Genomic DNA, 19568 nt, shown 5'->3' on the forward strand with positions numbered 1-19568 from the left:
GCTCTAATAATGAACCAGTTTTGTCATTTTGAAACAGAGTATCTTATGTTTCAGAGTAGCAGCCGTGTTAGTCTGTATTCGCAAAAAGAAAAGCAGTACTTGTGGCACCTTAGAGACTAACAAATTTATTAGAGCATAAGCTTTCGTGAGCTACAGCTCACTTCATCGGATGCATGTGGTGGAAAAAACAGAGGAGAGATTTATTTTTATTTATATATATATACACACACACACACATACACACATACACACAGAGAGAGAGAACATGAAACAATGGGTTTATCACATACACTGTAAGGAGAGTGATCACTTAAGATAAGCCATCACCAGCAGCAGGGGGGGGAAAGGAGGAAAACCTTTCATGGTGACAAGCAAGGTAGGCTAATTCCAGAAGTTAACAAGAATATCAGAGGAACAGTGGGGGGTGGGGTGGGGGGGAGAAATAACATGGGGAAATAGTTTTACTTTGGGTAATGACTCATCCACTCCCAGTCTCTATTCAAGCCTAAGTTAATTGTATCCAGTTTGCAAATTAATTCCAATTCAGCAGTCTCTCGTTGGAGTCTGTTTTTGAAGCTTTTTTGTTGAAGGATAGCCACTCTTAGGTCTGTGATCGAGTGACCAGAGAGATTGAAGTGTTCTCCAACTGGTTTTTGAATGTTATAATTCTTGACGTCTGATTTGTGTCCATTTATTCTTTTACGTAGAGACTGTCCAGTTTGGCCAATGTACATGGCAGAGGGGCATTGCTGGCACATGATGGCATATATCACATTGGTAGATGCGCAGGTGAAGGAGCCTCTGATAGTGTGGCTGATGTGATTAGGCCCTATGATAGTATCCCCTGAATAGATATGTGGACAGAGTTGCCAACGGGCTTTGTTGCAAGGCTAGGTTCCTGGGTTAGTGGTTCTGTTGTGTGGTTGCTGGTGAGTATTTGCTTCAGATTGGGGGGCTGTCTGTAAACAAGGACTGGCCTGTCTCCCAAGATCTGTGAGAGTGATGGGTCGTCCTTCAGGATAGGTTGTAGATCCTTGATGATGCGTTGGAGAGGTTTTAGTTGAGGGCTGAAGGTGAGGGCTAGTGGCGTTCTGTTGTTTTCTTTGTTGGGCCTGTCCTGTAGTAGGTGACTTCTGGGTACTCTTCTGGCTCTGTCAATCTGTTTCTTCACTTCAGCAGGTGGGTATTGTAGTTGTAGGAATGCATGATAGAGATCTTGTAGGTGTTTGTCTCTGTCTGAGGGGTTGGAGCAAATGCGGTTATATCGTAGCGCTTGGCTGTAGACAATGGATCGAGTGGTATGATCTGGATGAAAGCTAGAGGCATGTAGGTAGGAATAGCGGTCAGTAGGTTTCCGATATAGGGTGGTGTTTATGTGACCTTCGCTTATTGGCACCGTAGTGTCCAGGAAGTGGATCTCTTGTGTGGACTGGTCCAGGCTGAGGTTGATGGTGGGATGGAAATTGTTGAAATCATGGTGGAATTCCTCAAGAGCTTCTTTTCCATGGGTCCAGATGATGAAGATGTCATCAATGTAGCGCAAGTAGAGTAGGGGCATTAGGGAACGAGAGCTGAGGAAGCGTTGTTCTAAGTCAGCCATAAAAATGTTGGCATACTGTGGGGCCATGCGGGTACCCATCGCAGTGCCGCTGATTTGAAGGTATACATTGTCACCAAATGTGAAATAGTTATGGGTCAGGACAAAGTCACAAAGTTCTGCCACCAGGTTAGCCGTGACAGTATCGGGGATACTGTTCCTGACGGCTTGTAGTCCATCTTTGTGTGGAATGTTGGTGTAGAGGGCTTCTACATCCATAGTGGCTAGGATGGTGTTTTTAGGAAGATCACCAATGGACTGTAGTTTCCTCAGGAAGTCAGTGGCGTCTCGAAGATAGCTGGGAGTGCTGGTAACGAAGGGCCTGAGGAGGGAGTCTACATAGCCAGACAATCCTGCTGTCAGGGTGCCAGTGCCTGAGATGATGGGGCGTCCAGGATTTCCAGGTTTATGGATCTTGGGTAGCAGATGGAATACCCCAGGACGGGGTTCTAGGGGTGTGTCTGTGCAGATTTGTTCTTGTGCTTTTTCAGGGAGTTTCTTGAGCAAATGCTGTAGTTTCTTTTGGTAACTCTCGGTGGGATCAGAGGGTAATGGCTTGTAGAAAGTGGTGTTGGAGAGCTGCCTAGTAGCCTCTTGTTCATACTCTGATCTATTCATGATGACGACAGCACCTCCTTTGTCAGCCTTTTTGATTATGTCAGAGTTGTTTCTGAGGCTGTGGATGGCACTGTGTTCTGCATGGCTGAGGTTATGGGGTAAGCGATGCTGTGCCTTTCGGCGGCATCTTATGTATCTGAGACTGACTTTAGGAAACTGCTGCGTGGTAACAGTCACTTCACTGGCATAGCAACAAGTGTAACTTAAATGTTTATGAATTCGAGTGTAGTGGCTTTTTCCTATCTCTCTTCTTGTATTCAAGTCAGGATTCTATTTGTAACTCATTTTAATATAGATTATGTAATGATTTTTAGGGTCTTAATTCTGTGAACAGTCATCTCTATTTAACCCTAATTGTATTAAGGCTGACACAACTATTTCCTTCTTTTGAGGGAGGAGACAAATTTTATCCACATGTGCATTGCGCTCTGCAGCTAGTAACAAACTTAAATGAACTCTATACAATTACATTACCTAAATGTGAGCATCTGCCTGCTTTTGCCTTTGTGTTACTGGATGCGTTTGGGGCAGGTGACTTAAGGTGCTTAGATGAAGTCATGTCTGTGAGTGCATGGGGCACTCCTTGGGACCCTTCCTAGTATGTGCACAGATTATGTGGTGGTCAGTTCTGCAGTGGCTACAGCCTTATGGGACTTTAATAGATTCCTGTACGGAAGTCTATACAGTCTTGAGGGCTGGCTGTAAAGAGATTTCCCTGGGGGCAAGTAAACTAATTTGGGTTGAATTTGGAGACTCTAAGGGAGGAGACTCATTTAGAACACTTGTCTATTGCTATAAAATAACTCTTTGGTCTGTTCTTTCCTCAGCATTCAGTCATCTGTGGAGGACCCTAATCGGAGGCAAGCAAAAAGACAAAGATTAGGTATTGTATTAGCGCTTCTCACTACTTGTGTAATGTGCGGTGGTTCGTTGGTTTGTTTGTTTTTTTTTAATAAGACACTAGATCTTTCTCATGTACCCAAGAGACCAGAGCTTTTGTTTGTATATTTATGAACATGGAAATAACCTGCATGGTTCTTCAAACCCTCCTCCTTCTCACCTGCTCCTTCTAGAAAGGCACTCTAGTGGTATAGGTATCCCCATTAGTTCCTGATGATCTCCTCTTGTGGCCAAGTCCCACCCACATTACATATGGAAGTGGCTGATTTACTGCAGGGTGCTGTACTGCACGCTGCCACTGTGGAGGGGAGAGAAGTCTGTGGTGCTGCAGTACACAAAGTGCCACTGGACTTACGGCCTGAGCACACAAACTTCAGGAAGCGCAGGGAGGAGGCATAGAGGCTAGAGCAGGGCATAATACTTCTTTGGAGCATTTCAGATCCCAATCATATGCTCCTTGCTGCCTCTGTTCTTCACTTCCTGACTCTGAAACAAATAGCATTTGTTTTTAACTGGGTGGAAAAGAATTCTGAGCTGCATGTGGTGAGGGGTGTCTGAGCCTAAGCAGGACTTGGGAAGGGATTCTGAGCTTTTGAGAGCCTAAGCAAGGAGAAGCAGGGTTTTCTTTCTAGGGGATAGTTGTTTGGGTGTTCTGGAGCTGGTTGCAGGGAGCTGATGGAGTTGGGAAGGCTCTGAGTAGGGAGCTGGAAAGGCTAGGTTGAGTTCCCGGGGAAAACGTTATACATTATACATGAGTTGGAGGGGAGGAGGAGAAGGTAGAGTAGAGCTAGATTACAAGGGGAGAGATTGGGACTAGGAGGGTGTAGCCAAGCTGTCATGGATGGATACATGCTGTCCTTGACAATGAAGTGTTCTTTCTCCCCATTCCTTCCCTTTTCAGGAAGGAATGGAACGGAAGAGGGCGCTCCTATTTTTGCCTTGCACTTTCTCCTTAGCCTCCATTAGCTCTCACCAAAATACTTCCCTGTGGTGCCCTTAATACTGACCCATTTTTTAGTCAGTCTGCACCCCAGCCCCCATGCAGTCTGCAGCTGCACCACTTTTTAGGCACCAGCTGCCGCTAGATAGTTATTTCAGATAGCAACAATATCTGCTCTGTTTTGACTTGAGATTGCTGACTAGTTTGGTCCATCTCTTGAGTGAAAAGATGGAGATGTGGACACTGAAGTCCTTTCTGCTTAAGGTCTACTTCACAGTACAAGTACTGGTGAAAAGTAAGATCCGTCTTTAGTTATTTTGCCTGACAAAGGACATTGCTGTTCTCCCTGAGAATATTGGCTGTCACTTGGTGGTATCATCATAATTTTAATGCATTTTTGGGGGTTAGAGAAAGCTCTGGGGGAAACCAAAATTATAAAAAAAAAAAGAAGTGTGTTTTGTTCCACCATTACTACCCCTCACTTTGAACAGTGTACAAGTCTCCGTAAACAGAGCAAATTGGTATCTAACAATTTTAACTAATATCTTTGAACAATACATCGCATGAAACTTTTATGCTTAAATATCATACTCCTATTTTCAGATAAATGCTGACCTCCAGAGTATAACTTAATTTCTGACTTTAAAAAAAAAAACAACCCCTGTTCCACTAGAGGATGCGGAGCCAAAAATAACTGCTAACCTTGAGGACTACCATCAGGCTGGCTGTGTTACTTTTGTATTTTCAGTATTAAAAATAGTCTTTGAAAAGCTTGCCTTCTATAGTTTAAGGGATTACTGTTTTCCCAACCAGTCATACCTGTAAATAAAACCTGAAAAGGTTGATAATGTTGTGAATAACCTGAAGTGTGAACTATTGCACGCAATGATACTCTAGCTGAGAGTGCTTACATTTAAACGGGAAAAAATCCTTATGTAGACCAAATGTTTTATGATCTTCCTGGGTTTTTTTGTTTTTGTTTTTTTTTAAGATTATGTTATTTCTAAATTGACGAAGACTGTACAAGGAGTTGCCAATCTAATTAAATTGCCATCCCAGCTGACAAGTAGATACCTGAAGACATCCATATGTAATGGAGCTCAAACTGCAGAATCTATGGATGAGGTTAGTGGAGATTCTGGGCATAAGATTGTTTCTAACTGTAATGTGTGAATACATGCAACACAAAATAAATGAATGGGACCAGTCTCCTTGGTGACTGCCTAGAGTTGGCTTTGGTCAAAGGTCATAAGGGCTGGTGGTCTGTTACTTTGAAGATCATAGGTATTGCCTTGTTCAAGTTTGAATCCTCCATTAGAGCACTTGTTGTTGAGACTGAACTTCTGCTGTTTTACTCCTGGACATCTTTATAGTATTTTAAATGTACATATTGTACTATCTGGTACATTCTCCTACAAATTGTGTTGTGATTTTGCTCTCAAGCTTGTTGTATTTGAAGAGCCCATATGCCTCTTGTCCTGGTAACTAATATGAACAAGTATTTCCTGAATAAATGGCTCTACTAGATGCACTTACATGCCTGTAGCTAGTGTATGCAACTGGTATTTAGGTGCAAAGTGTACAAAAGCTCCCCTCTACTTAGCTTGCATGTCTGTGAGCCAGACTCTTCAATTGCTAGGTTGGATAATCTGGTTTATTGTCTTCTGCCTAATCAGAGCCAGTAGGGCAATCCAAAGAGATTTAGGATGTTCTAGTCTGGATTCTAAATAGCATGTAAATTGCTAGTTTATACAAATAGTTTTGTTTTCAAGGAACAAGCTGCTGGTTTTAGGAAGAGATTGTCTTGGAGATGATTCAGAGGAATTCAAGGATAAAACTCGGTTCTTTAATTTATGTGAAGTCTGCTCTAAAGATTGTTCACCTGCTGTAATTCTAAAGTCTTTCAAGGATCAGAAAACCTTATTCAAGATTATTTATTATGTGGTTGTGACGGGTTGGATTACAGAAACCCCCTTGGGAACTGCCAACTGATGTGCCAAGACTACTTCTGCCCGTGCTTTCCCTGCCCTCTCAGCCGAGGATTTCGGTGTCCTGCCTGGTTTGAGCCAGACCTGCTAGCCTGCTGCAAACCCAGACCCAGGTCTGAACCGCTTCCCCAGAAGCTGTAGGCTTAAACTGAAAGCCGCTTAAGAAGCGTTCCTGTCTTTAACGCTCAGATGCCCAACTCCCAATGGGGTCCAAACCCCAAATAAATCCATTTTACCCTGAATAAAGCTTATAAATTGTTCACCCTGTCTAACAGTGATAGAGATGCACAGCTGTTTGCCCCCCCCAGGTATTAATACATACTCTGGGTTAATTAATAAGTAAAAAGTGATTTTATTAAATACAGAAAATAGGATTTAAATGGTTCCAAGTAGTACCAGACAGAACAAAGTGAATTACCAAGCAAAATAAAATAGAACATGCAAGTCTGTCTAAGAAAAGTGAATACAGATAAAACCTCACCCTCAGGAATTCCAGTAAACTTCCTTTTACAGACTAGTCTCCTTCTAGTCTGGGTCCAGCAATCACTCACCCCACCCCTGTAGTTACTGTCCTTTGTTCCAGTTTCTTTCAGGTATCCTTGCGGGTGGAGAGGCTCTCGAGCCATTTGAAGACAAAATGGAGGGATTTCCCACGGGCTTAAATAAACTTTCTGTTGTGGGTGGACACCCCTCCCTCCCTCCCCCCTGTGTAGAATCCAGCTACAAAATGGAGTTTTGGAATCACATGGGCAAGTCACATGTCCATGCATGACTGTTTTTACAGGCAGCAGCCATCGCCAACATGCTATCTTGAATGTCTCCAGGAAGACGACTTATGTGGGTTGGAGCCTTCCAAGATCCGTTGTGCGTTAAGTGCTTCTTGATTGGGCACTTAGCTTGCAAATTCCTTTCTAAAGAAGCTGACCAAATGCCTTATTAAGGTTATTTAAAGTCAAACAAGTACACAGCCAATATTCATAACTTTGAATAAAACAATGACACATGCATACAAATAGGATGAATAAATTCAGTCGATCATAATCTTTACAGAGATATGTTACATGGCAGACGTAGCGCAAAATATATTCCAGTAATGTCATATATACATTCATAAGCATATTTCCATAAAGCCTTATCGGGTGCACTATTACAGTGGTAACTTCTCGGGGGATGAGTGTAAAGTCAATAGGGTTTGTGCTCAGAATTTAAGTGGGTTTTTTTTTTAAAAGGTGTACATATGGACTTTCTAGGATCTAAAGTGTTTTTTTTTGTTTAAAAAAAAAGACACTTTGTAGAAACTGCAGAGACCTACGTTCTGCCAAGATTCAAACCAGTCAGTCTGGGTCACTGGATGAATAGCATAGTTTATCTCTCTAATTTGAGTGAGTAGGCTATGAGGTTGCTTTGATCCACATCCAAATTGTATTTAAATGGTTCCTTATTCTTTTTAAGACTTTTTCAAATTCTTCTGATTCTTCGACTGACAGACTGACAGACTCTGCACCTGGAATAGAAATGCTACAACTGGGTAAGACTGACATGACGCCACCACTTTTTTCTTCCTTCCTCTTTTCCCCTATCTACTCAAATGCCCAGCAGGTGGTATACAGCAGCATTAATACTTTCCACTTGTATAATGCCTCTGTGTAAGATTTTTAAAGTGCTTTATAATTCTGAATTCGGTAAGAGCAATACCTCTAAAATCTAGAACACCACAGGATGAACTCTTGCTTTCATTTCTGCCTCTCCTCCTGGAGCAGTTTCTATTCAGACAAGTCACTTCCTTCGTTGAAGTGGCAGCTGAAAAAGACAGACAATGCTCTAGTGTGATGCCTAAAATCTTTTAAGTAAGTTTACATGTTGGCTTAACATATCTAAAATGCATTCATTTTTTGTGAGGGTTTCATAAATACGAACTTCTGAGACTCACTCCCCTCTCACAACTACTAATGGCTGTTTCTGTTTTCATAGATAAGAAAATATCTTGTGGTGCTAGAGTTGGTCCCAGTAAAGAGACAGTATCTACTACTTGCAGGACTGTGCCTTGCCTGAGGTAAAATTCTTGTGGTTGACTTGTATCCTCCCCTCCCTCCACCCAAAATCAGCATCCTCTACGCTCCTCCAGAATGTAGGTGTCTGCCCACATTTGTTGCCTAATACCTTCTTTTTTTTTAAATATCCATTTATATATAGTAGTGCTTAGCTCTTTCCAAATGCAAAGTATTACCAGGCACTCCGCTGAACTGCAGTACTGTTTCCTATCAATGTATTAAACTCTCTTAAATTTGTACAGCTCAACACCAAGTAGTAATGAAACTAGTCCAAAAGGAAAGATTTGGGTAATAAGTATGTATAGAAATTTGTGAAGCTGGCTTGCCAGCAGTGAGTTCATCTTTAGGAGGAAAAATGTGCATCAAAAACTTCAGGTGGGAGGGAAACTGCACACACAAAATAGACCTAGGGAGGGTGAGACAGAGCTTGAGGAAGAGCTGGGGAGACAGAGCAAAGATGTATGGGGGAAACTTTGCGAAGGCCAGAGGATGTGTTTGGGGTGATTGGGTGGAGAAGTGGGATCTGGAAGTGTGAAGAGAGGGGGGAAAGTTATGATTTGTGTCCGTTCTTGAGCTTGTGGGGACAAAGGAATGGGGAACTTTGAAGGAGTAAATAAAAGGACAAAAGATTGGAGGCTTTCAAGGAACAAAAATGTAGGAGTTTTGGGAGAAGAGTATGGAATTTGCAGGGGTGGTGATAGGAAGAATTTGCAGGCGTGTGGAATAGTATCTTGTTTGAGAAGTTTTAATTACAAAAAACTTGTTTCAGAGTGGCAGCCGTGTTAGTCTGTATCCGCAAAAAGAGAAGGAGTACTTGTGGCACCTTGGAGTCTAACATATTTATTTGAGTATAAGCTTTCGTGAGCTAGAGCTCACTTCCTTGGTGTAAATTATCCAATTATAATAAAGGATGGGGGTCCCCTGGTTTTGCATGAGGTGTTCTATTTAGATCACACTACTGGAACAGTCCTGATGCAGTTTTCTCCAAGATGTTAGAGACTGCAATAATTGGAAGGAAATGGGCCAGGATACTGTGTAATACTGCTGTTTGCCTCCCACCCCAAAACCATATTGGAGTGCAGCAAGGACACTATTCCATACAAGATGATGCTCATTCTATGGTACTGATCCCCCTGTTACACTACAGTGTCCCTGTGAGTTGTTCTTACTGTGGGAGTAGGCCCCAAGCCAGTACTGAAGCCGATGATATCTATGCTCAAATGGATTGAGTTTTCTGAATTGGCTCAGGATTTTGACTACGATGGGCTTCTCTCAACTAGTGGTGCTCAACTCTTTCAGCTGCATGACCTGCAGCCTGGTCATGGTATTTAGTGCTAAAGAGGAAATTGTGCTGCTTTTAAAATGGTTTACAATAGGAAGTTTAAACTGTGAGCTGGCTTAGCGCTCCTAGCTTTTAAACCAAAATGTTTCTCAGAAAGCAGAGGGAAGCAGAATATCAGTGTTGCGAGGTGATGACTCATTGGTACGGCACCTTCTGCTGGTTGTCTGGGAATTAGCTCTCCAGAGTACGGAGCGCCTCCTCCTGGCCGGGGTGTCGCCTGCCGCTGGCCCCCGTGTCCCTCCTGGACCCTGCTGCCACTTTACCTTGGGGTCCTGCCCCCTGGCAGTGCCCCCACGCTCTGGGTCTCCTCTCCCAGGGGAACCCCCAACCCTCTATCCCCACCTTGCCTCAGTGGCTACTGCCAGTCATCTAGCCCCTGCTCACTGGGCAGACTGCAGTCTGTCATGGCCACTCATCATTGGGAAGGAGTAGAACCTTCTGCCTTTGCCTATCCTGAGGATGCCCCTCTCCAGCCCCAGTACCTTTTCATAGGCCTTCCTCAAGGCCTGCAGCCTTGGTGTTTGCTAGGCTGGAGCTCCCCTGCTGTATTCCCCAGCACTGCTCTGCTCTAGGTACCTTGTTTTCCAGGCACCTTCCCACTCCAGGGTTAGAGTGAGACTCCTACAGCTCCTGGCCCACAGCTCTCTTATAGGGCCAGCTGTGGCCTGCTTGGGGCGTGGCCGCAGCTGTGGCTGCTTTTCCCAGCTGCAGCCCTCTGCAGGGCTGCTTTTTACTATTGGCTCCTCCAGGCAGCCCTCTCTGAGCTGTTTTAACCCATACAGTGCTGGAGTGGGTTGACCACCCCGCTACAGTCAGCATAAAAACCTTTTAATGGGAAAGAAGAAAATTCCTATGGCAGCTATTGTAAATGTGGGGTGCAGGTGGAGACTCCACCAGTTGTGTGAAAAGAGCTCTCTTCTATGAGGTGTCAGCTGTATGGCATACTTATAACTATATCCCCCAAAATACCTCAGTGGCATATTGGAACATGGCTTTGGGTAGTTGATGTTCAGCTATACTATAATAGGGTTTAATGAAAGAAGCATATGAGAAAATTTAAAAGTACAGGGCCATCTGAAGAAGTAGGAAGCATTATTTTGGGGCGGGGAGGCATGGCAAAGGAGAAAACATGATCTGGCAGAGTTCGGTTCCTGAAGCATCTGGTTTAGCCTGCAGCATGTGTATGTAATGGAGCTTCAAATGGTATGTTGTAAACAGTCTGTTTAGTCAGTGTGCATGTCTTAGTCATTGTAAGAGAGATTTCTTGGATCTCTCTATCAAGTAGTGGTTTGACCTGATTTTTCCACCTGACTGAAAGGCATTCAGAACATCCATATATCCTTATGAAACTTAAGTCTCTGCCCTCAACAATGCATGTATTTTCAAAAACATTCTGAGATGTAATTTGACTCAAGAAGGTTTAGGTTTTAGTGGTTAATAGTGTAATCGCTCCTTTTAACAGAAACCTCTGCAACACAAGGATGAGTAGCAAACACCATACCAAATCCATTCCAGAAGGCTCTTTGCCACGGGGATTGCCTGGTCAGGAGAACATGTCAGGAGCCACCACTTCAGATGCTGGCAAGCTGGTGAGGAGGCCTCACTGTACTGTGGAAGAGGTGAGTCCAGTTAAAGACAGCTTTTGAAATAGGGTCAACTCATTTTTGTTGTCACTTCTGAGTTTATATAACGGGGAGACCTCTGAGTATTGAGGTGGCAAGATGTGAAATTGGATACAGTGAAAATTTTGGTTTTTTGAAGCAGCATGATAGTCTTGAGCTGAGAAAGTGCCTTGCAGTGAGACTTAAAGCTCAGTCTATCTGGATGATCAAAAAACATGATAGAGAGGTGATTTCAGAGTAGAAGTATCTTTATGGGGGAAAACGCTAACTACTAAAAGGCTCTTCAGTGGAGAAAAGCATAACAGGAACCAATGGCTTGGAAAATGAAGCCAAAGTCAAATTAGAACTAATTCAGAAATATTTTAAGTCAGGGTGATTAACTATGGGAACAAACTACCATGGAAAGTTGAGGATTCTCTATCTCTTAATGTCTTCAGATCCAGTCTGGATGCCTTTCTGGAAGATGCTTTTGCCAAACAAGTTATTGGGCTTAATGCAGGGGTAACTGGGTAAAACGTAATGGGCTGTGATGTATGGGAGGTCAGATTAGATCTGATGGTCCCTTCTGGCATTAGATACTATGAAAAGTGGTGTTTTTGGTGGGGTGGGAGCTCCCCAAAAGTGGATTTTGCTTTCTCTCAATTCTAGTTAATGTGGCAGTTCCACAACTGGAAATGGTAATAAGGGTGTAGATATTTATCACTGACTTGCCTTCATCTGAATGTGATAGACAGTAGAAAGCTGCTGAAAACTGAGATGAGGATGAAAATTATACTCCTTGCTATAATGAGCATGAGCCCATTTTCAACTTAGCAGCTTTGGTCATGCGATTCCTGCTTAAATAGGACTAAAGATAAACTTCACACACTGTAACAACTGTGTAGTATGCATTAAATTTAATTACAAACTTCACTTTTTCTTGATAGTAGTTTTAATGTGGCTTTTTTCCCCTCTTAGGGTGTACAAAGAGAAGAGAGAGAAAAGTACAAACTACTATTGGAACTAGTAAAGGAAAAATATCCTAGAAACTACTCCACTCCCAAAGCTGTAAACCATTGCAAGTAATTTCACGTTTTATATTCCAGTCTTTTTACTAGTAACAGTGACCTCTCTTGAGAGGCAAGGAGGTACATCAAGTCACTCTTTTAATGGGCACTCTGGTGGTTGTTGGCAAAATTGGATCAGTTTGTTGCAATCCACAGAATTCTGTTGATGTGATCCAGGACAGATGCTTTAAACCTCTTGAAATGCATGCGGTTGTGTATACTAAAGTTATCTGTGGCCTTTTATTTAAAAAAAAAAAAAAAAACAACAAAACAAAACCAACCCAAAATATTTAGCAGAAGTGTACAAAAGATGAAGAATCACAAATTGCTGTGGGTGTCTCTCTTCCTCCTACCTCTCTTCTGCTTCCTATGTTGTATCTGCACTAGGAAACTTCCTGCCCCTTTCTGAGCACAAGTGCCTCCAGTGATGTAATTTCTACCATGAAATCCTATATCAAGTGCTATACGACAGTGTAGTTGGTTTTGGGGACTTATTTTCCCTTCCACTGAATGCTTTTTATGAATCTTATGCTGCTGATGTGGAATAGACGTATGCTGTGAAGGAGCTAATTTTTTATCTTAACACAGCCTGTTCTGAGGCCTAACTATAGTTTAATGAATGTTATCTCTTCCTACTTAATATGAAATTGTCAGTTATAGTTTTACAATTTTTCAATCTGTGGTAAGGCCAAAAGACCATGGCAATCATGCATACAGAGCTGAAATTCTTGAAGGTGACCTGCAAAGGAAGGAAAACTTGTCTGTGCCTATGTGTTGTATGAAGACCTAGAGAGGTTCCTTTTCTGAACAGAAACTCAGGTTTTGTCTGCCTGCTCTTCTGGAATGCTGAGGCTGTCTGGGAGCTAAGGGTTTGTCTAAACACAAGCTGTACCACTTAACTATACTATATAATATGCTATAGTTAAGTGGCACAGCTTAAGTGGCACATCTCCTAGTGTGGACACGTTTTATAAAGGTATAAATGAGCTTAGACCAGTATAGCTGCTTTCCCTTATGAGCGGGGAAATAAGCTATACCAGTCTAAGTACACTTTATACCCTCAAACTGCATCCACCCTAGGGCATGGTACTACTTTAACTGGATTAGTAAGAAATCAAGGAGTACCTTAATGCTCTAGAACTCAGACTACTCTAAGATCACAACAACAAGTTCAAACTTCCTTCTTTCGCTGCCAAGAGAAATGAATATGTATATTGTACAGACAACTGCTGATAAAAAGAAAATAATTGTTTGATTAGTTCTGATGTATTTAAACAATACAGAAAAACAGTATTTCAAATGATATAGTGGAGTACTTAATTCTTGTTCTCTGGACCTTTAACTTCACCAAGTGAGCAGGCCATTGAAGATTGTCTGTAATCGGAGCATTAGCTTAGGGTATGTCTACAGTTATACAACTACAACGGCACATCTGAAGTGCTTACAGCACAGACACTATCTATACTGATGGGAGAACTCCTCCCATCAGTGTAGGCAATTCACCTCCCTGTTGACCTACCACTGTCTACACTGGGGTTAGGTCAGCATAGCAATCTCTCTCGGGGTGGGGGTGGATTTTTTTCACACCTGAGAGAGAGATCTGTGCTGATTTAAATTCTCAATGTCGATCAGCCCTTAGAAAGAAGATTTAAAGACCCAATCAAGGTTTATGCAGGGCATAATGAAAACATCTTGTCATACGAAATGAAACAGAATGGCTACTCAATAAAATTAATACTAAGCCAGTTTAAAAGAGATACTATTTCATATACTATGTAAATAGCCTGTAGAATTTGCTGTCTAACAAAATCAAATTCTATGCGCGCGTGCCCCCCCTTAAAAAAATTAAAAAGTGGACATTCATTTTGGCATAGTGAAAGGTAATTATGCATCAGGATGTAAACGTTGCACAATTGACTAGTTGCTTTTCTACTGTGTGTGTGTAAGCATTGCTGGAGCTGGAATATTTCCATTAATGCATCTATAGGCCAATTCTGGTCTACCAAATTCTGTTGCTTTAACAGTGATCACTTCTAGCATTTGGTACCACATGGTTGTGTAGGAGCTATAATCCATTACTTTAGTGGATTTGCATACAGTGGTGATAGATAGGATATGTATGGGCTCCTTTGAAAGAAATTCTGACACTTTTCTACTTTTTTTCCTAAATCTTGCTGTACCAAAGTTCTCAAGGTTGCCTCAAGGAGCCAATGAAGACTGGTGGCCACGTGGAAGAAAGATGTGGAGTGAGAATGCCTCCATTTGTGACACTAAGGAATGGTAAGTGCGGATAGACATCAAGTTGGGCTTATTCTCCTCAGTGAGTCTCTTAAATGAATGAGATTTAAGTTTGCAATAGTGAAGTTGCAAAGGTTGAGACTGATACCTTAATTGTGCCTTCCTGCATGTATTAAGTCTAATTACACCAGACTTGTGTATATAGAATACATTAGCCTTTAATAGTCCCATCATGTCGTATATAAATGCATGTAAAAATATGGAAGCATCCATGTTGGAAAGTTGTTATACTACACTTCTGTTTGCTATTACTATAAAAGCTGTTACTTCTGTTTATCTTCCTGTACAGAACAGCTTGTCTAACAAGTTGAAAGACATAGTACAAGGGCCTTAAGTTTAAGTATTACGCGGGGGTTGGCCAATTTAAAATTGTCGCCTTAGAAGGGGTCGGTTGTATGTTGCCCAGGCTGTACTCGGTAAGGGTGGTGAAACGCTGACCTCCAATGAGGAGATTGTCGAGAGATGGAAGGAGCACTTTGAGAAACTCCTCAACCTGATGGAACAAGATTAGTACTGACAGTTGGGTTCTGAAGATTATCCATCAGGGATACTCCGTACAGTTTTTCCTCCTTTTCTCACAAACTCTGTTTCCAGTTGTCATCCTGGGACCACTCACTAATTGATTCTTCATCAGGAGGTGACTGAGTGCATCCCATCTCAGTACTAAGAGCGGGGTTCTACTCCCCATATTTCCTAATTCTCCAAAAAGATGGAGGGTGGAGACCCATCCTGGACTTTCAACATCTTTATCAGAAAGCTGAAATTCAGGATGATTATTCCGCAAGGAATGTGGTTCACAGCTCTTGTCATGAAGGACATGTATTTACATGTGGATGTTCACCCATCCCACAAGAAGTTCCTGTGTTTCATGGTGGGAGAGGAACACTACCAGTTTTGGATCCTCCCTGTTGGACTTGCTACAGCACCCAGAGTATTCAGAAAAATTTTCTTTGAGGTGGCAGCCCAGGTGAGGCACCAGTGCTACATGGTGTTCCCATACCTGGTAGGCTGACGTTGTCAGGAAGTCATGTCAATGATAGGATCTCTTCAGTAACTTCTTGCTATTTTAGGCATTTTGTATAAATGAAAAAAAGTCTGTTTTGTCACCCACAAGGACAATAAGTTTTATAGGAGTACAGCTGAACTTAGTCTCTGCAAGAGCATTTCTCCCTGCAGATGGATTTCGTGTGATGAGCAACCTGATTTCCCACATGAACCATGAAATATGGGGCACCAGTGTGTCTCACTGTTGGGCCACGTGGGTGCATGTACCTATGTGATGTCATTCACCAGACTCTGCTTGTGTCTGCAAACTTGTCTCCACTAGATTAGCAGCCAAATTGGGACTGCATCGACTCCAAATGACTGTTCCTGCCAGAGTTCTCGCCTCCCTCTCCTGGTGAGGACTTTTTCAGCCCTCCCATATCAAGATTGTTTCTGAGTTCCACATAAATCAGACAATATGCTTGCTTGTATTTTTCCTGAAACCCCTCGCTTATTCTGAAGACAAGAGACTTCACTCCTTGATATCGGGTGTGCCCGGCATTCTACCTGCAAAGAACCAAACCCATTAGAAAATCTGACTCTTTATTGCTATAGCAGAGAGATCGCATGGGTAAGCCATATCCTCCCAGAGGATTTCTAAAGTGGGTTTTGAGATGCATCTTAGATTGCTACAAAATAGGGGAAAAAAAATTCCTGTTCCAGGGGCATTGCAGCTCACTCCACACAAGCACAAGCTGCCTCCGCAGCATCCCTATCAGATGTTCCACTGCAGGTCCCTTGCAAAGCAACAACTTAAAGTTCTGTCCACGTGTTCATGACACGCTACTCTCTAGTCCAAGCAGTAACTGCAGATGCAGCTGTAGGAATGGCAGTTCTACAGGCATCTCTGCTGCCACCTTCCTTGTACCCTTTTCTAGTCTGAACACTGTTTACCAGTCACCCATGTGTGGAATATACATAAGGACCAGCACTCTAAGAAGAAATGGAGGTTACTTACTGTAACTGGAGGCTCTTTAAGATATGTGGTCTCTATCCGTATTCTACCTCCTACCCTCCATCCTCTCAGCTATGGATCTGGTTCGATTGCAGTAAGAAGAGAAACTGGAGAGGTGTTGACCCACATTGCCTTTTATGCCCTCAGTCGGGAGCACGACGGGAGCTACAGACACTAGTTTGAAGAATTTCTGGACTCTGGTGCATGCATACCCACATGTGGTCCCTATCTGCATTCCACATCTCAAAAAACCTTCAGTTACAGTGAGTAACCTCCATTTCTCTGGGTATTATCTTCAGCAAGTTTATCTGTTAGCTCTGCAACTTTTAGTGATTGGCTAATCAGAAAGTCATTTATAGTATAACTGGCAAATCTAGTTTGGAACCTAATTGATTTTTTTTTTGTTTTGCTTTTGTTTTCAATTCATACTTTCTCCTCCTTCCATGCAGGTATCAGAGGTGCTGAAACTTGGGGCGCACTCTGGTCTCGGAGAAGTGATGTGAGCAGGTACAAAATCTCTCCTAATTACATTCATCCATGTTCAGCTTCCTGTGTTGTTTGGCTTCCCACCTCCTGGTATTTTTATGTTAATATCTGTGATGGGGGGGGGAAATAAAAGTTCATTTGCATCACCTGCAGGGGAGAAACCTCTTTGGAGGGACTTAGTAAATTATGGAACATAGCCATGTAATGGGCATCTTGTGCAGGATGGGCCACATTATCATACTGACAATACACAACTGCATCATAGTCTTGGAGGGAGGGGAATTAAAGCGGGACATTTGGATAGCAGGGTAAGGGACATTTGTAGCTCTAGAAAGTGAGGAAAGCAGTGCCCAGCTAGCAGTCAAGGCTTTTAGTACTGGGGAAGGAATGTCTCTCCTCTCTTTCCCTTGTATGAGTAGGGTTAGAGACGTATGTAAATAGCTGTTTGGGAGGAGGAAGCGTAAACTCACTAGTCTGATCTACAGAAATCCTATTGCATGGTATTAGAAAGACAAGGTGGGTAAGGTAATATCTTTTATTGGACCAACTTCTGCTAGTGAGAGACACAAGCATTCGAGACACACCGAGTTCTGGGAAAGGTGGTACTTGCATTACAGCTAAATGCAAGATGTAACAGATTGTTTAGCAGAAGGTAGAGTGGCCTGTTAACACCTCTGCAATCATTGGACAAAGGGTTGGGGACTAGCAGGTTACAGGTTGTTGTAATAAGCCATAAATCCAGTATTTGGTCCATGATTTTTAGTATCTAGCAGAATTATGAATTTAAGCTCCTAGGCTCATCTTTTGAAAGTGTTGTGTGCAGGCTTCCTTTGAGGATGAGGACTGCTATGTCAGATATAGAGTGATCGCTTTATGAAAAGTGTTCACCCACAGGTGATCAGTTATTTTTGTCTTTTAAAATTTTCATGTGTGACTTCCGCCGCAACTTCAACATCCATCACTTGCCCATTAAACTCCTTCTGAAGTGCTTCCACACTAATAGCAACTTCTTGGACACCACAATCAGCTTCAACAATGGAACCTTAGACCACGATACGTAAGAAATACATGGATCGCCATCTCTACCTTCGTAGATCCGGTAACCACCCCAAACTCACCCAGAAATCTGTTATGTAGAGCCAGGCACTCAGATACCACAGAATATGCTCTGAGGAGAAAGTCTGGAATATATACCTTAGCTCAATCAAAACCGCCTTCACCAAACAAGGACACTCCAGCAGAGAAGTAGATTGCATCATGGAACTGGACACCAGTTTATTCTGAGAGAACCTGCTTCAACACAGATATAAAACCACCTCTGACTGCAGTCCCCTAGTTGTCACCTGTTGTCCCACATTGGAACGAGTATGCAATATCCTCAAAATACAACCCAGACTTGATGGGAACCACATCCTGAAAGATTTTTCTGAACCCCCACTTCTGGCCTTCAAACAACCCCCGAGCTTCTCCAAGCTCATAATCTGAAGCAAGCTCCCCACAGACCAACACACCCTGACCCACCAGGGCAACACCAGACCGTGACAGAAACAACAGACGCAAAACCTGTGGACATCTCCACTGCTACAATGATGAATACCTCCTAGAACGCACCTTGGATCCTACACAGGCCTATCATAATGTGGTATACCTAATCTAATGCATTAAATGCCCCAATAACAATGTGGATGAAACCAAACAAATCACTATGTTCTTGAATGAACTCGTGTAGGAAATTTTATAAAAGACAAAAACATCCTATCACCTGTGGCTGAAGATAACAGCCATATTGGATCAAACCAGTAGTCCATCTAGCCCAGTATCCTGTCTTCTGAAACCTGTGGCATTGGCCACTGTCGGAAGGAATGAATAGAACAGGCAATCATTTAAGTGATGATCCATCCCCTGTCGCATCCACTCCCAGTTCCTGGCAGAGAGAGGCTGGGGACACTTGGAGCATTGTGTTGCATCCCTGACAGTCCTGGCTAATAGTTGTTGATGGACCTATCCTCCAGGAACTTATCTAGTTCTTTTTTAACCCTGTTACAGTTTTGGCCTTCAACATCTCCTGGCAACAAGTTCCACAGGTTGACTGTGCGTTGTGTAAAGAAGTACTTCAGTTTGTTTTAAACCTGCTGCCTATTAATTTCACTGGGTGACCCCCTAGTTCTTGTTATGTAAAGGGGTAAATAACATTTCCTTATTCGCTTTCTTCATACAAGATGAGATTTTTATAAACCTCCATCATATTCCCTCTTAGTGATCACCTTTCCAAGTTGAAAAGTCCCAGGTTTTTTTAATCTCTCCTCATATGGAAGGTGTTCCATATCCCTAATCATTTTTGTAGTCCTTTTCAGAATTTTTTCCAGTTCTAATATAGATTTTTTTTTTCTCTCTCTCTCTCTCTCTCTCTCTCCCTCTCTCTCTCTCTGAGATGGGGCAGCCAGATCTTCACACAGTATTCAAGAGGTGGGCGTACCATGGATTTTTATAAAGGCATTATGATATTTTATCTATCCTTTTTGTAATGGTTCCTAACATTGTTAGCTTTTTTGACTGCTACTGCACATTGAACAGATGTTTTTTTTTAGAGAACTATCCACAATGACTCTAAGAGCCTTTTTGAGTGGTAACAGCTAATTTAGACCATTTTGTACATATAGTTGGGATTTTCCATTGTGTAT

General features: G+C 42.4%; 1 protein-coding gene across 8 annotated transcripts in view; it reads left to right on the plus strand.

Annotated features, from left to right (window-relative positions):
• SENP2 (SUMO specific peptidase 2) overlaps positions 1–19568 on the plus strand; it is a 52683-nt gene that overhangs the window by 20747 nt on the left and 12368 nt on the right. For all 8 annotated transcript variants that reach the window (XR_005294963.2, XM_038416979.2, XM_038416982.2 and 5 more), the window contains 8 exons: positions 3043–3098; positions 5047–5180; positions 7496–7571; positions 8015–8096; positions 10899–11055; positions 12016–12119; positions 14290–14384; positions 16851–16908. Coding sequence is in view for 7 of the 8 variants with exons in the window: in XM_038416979.2 (XP_038272907.1) it covers positions 3043–3098; positions 5047–5180; positions 7496–7571; positions 8015–8096; positions 10899–11055; positions 12016–12119; positions 14290–14384; positions 16851–16908 (762 nt within the window). In the remaining variant the exon portion in view is untranslated. The remainder of the gene's footprint in view (positions 1–3042; positions 3099–5046; positions 5181–7495; positions 7572–8014; positions 8097–10898; positions 11056–12015; positions 12120–14289; positions 14385–16850; positions 16909–19568) is intronic.

The sequence above is a fragment of the Dermochelys coriacea genome, chromosome 9 (assembly GCF_009764565.3).
Source record: "Dermochelys coriacea isolate rDerCor1 chromosome 9, rDerCor1.pri.v4, whole genome shotgun sequence".
Lineage (NCBI taxonomy): Eukaryota > Metazoa > Chordata > Testudines > Dermochelyidae > Dermochelys > Dermochelys coriacea.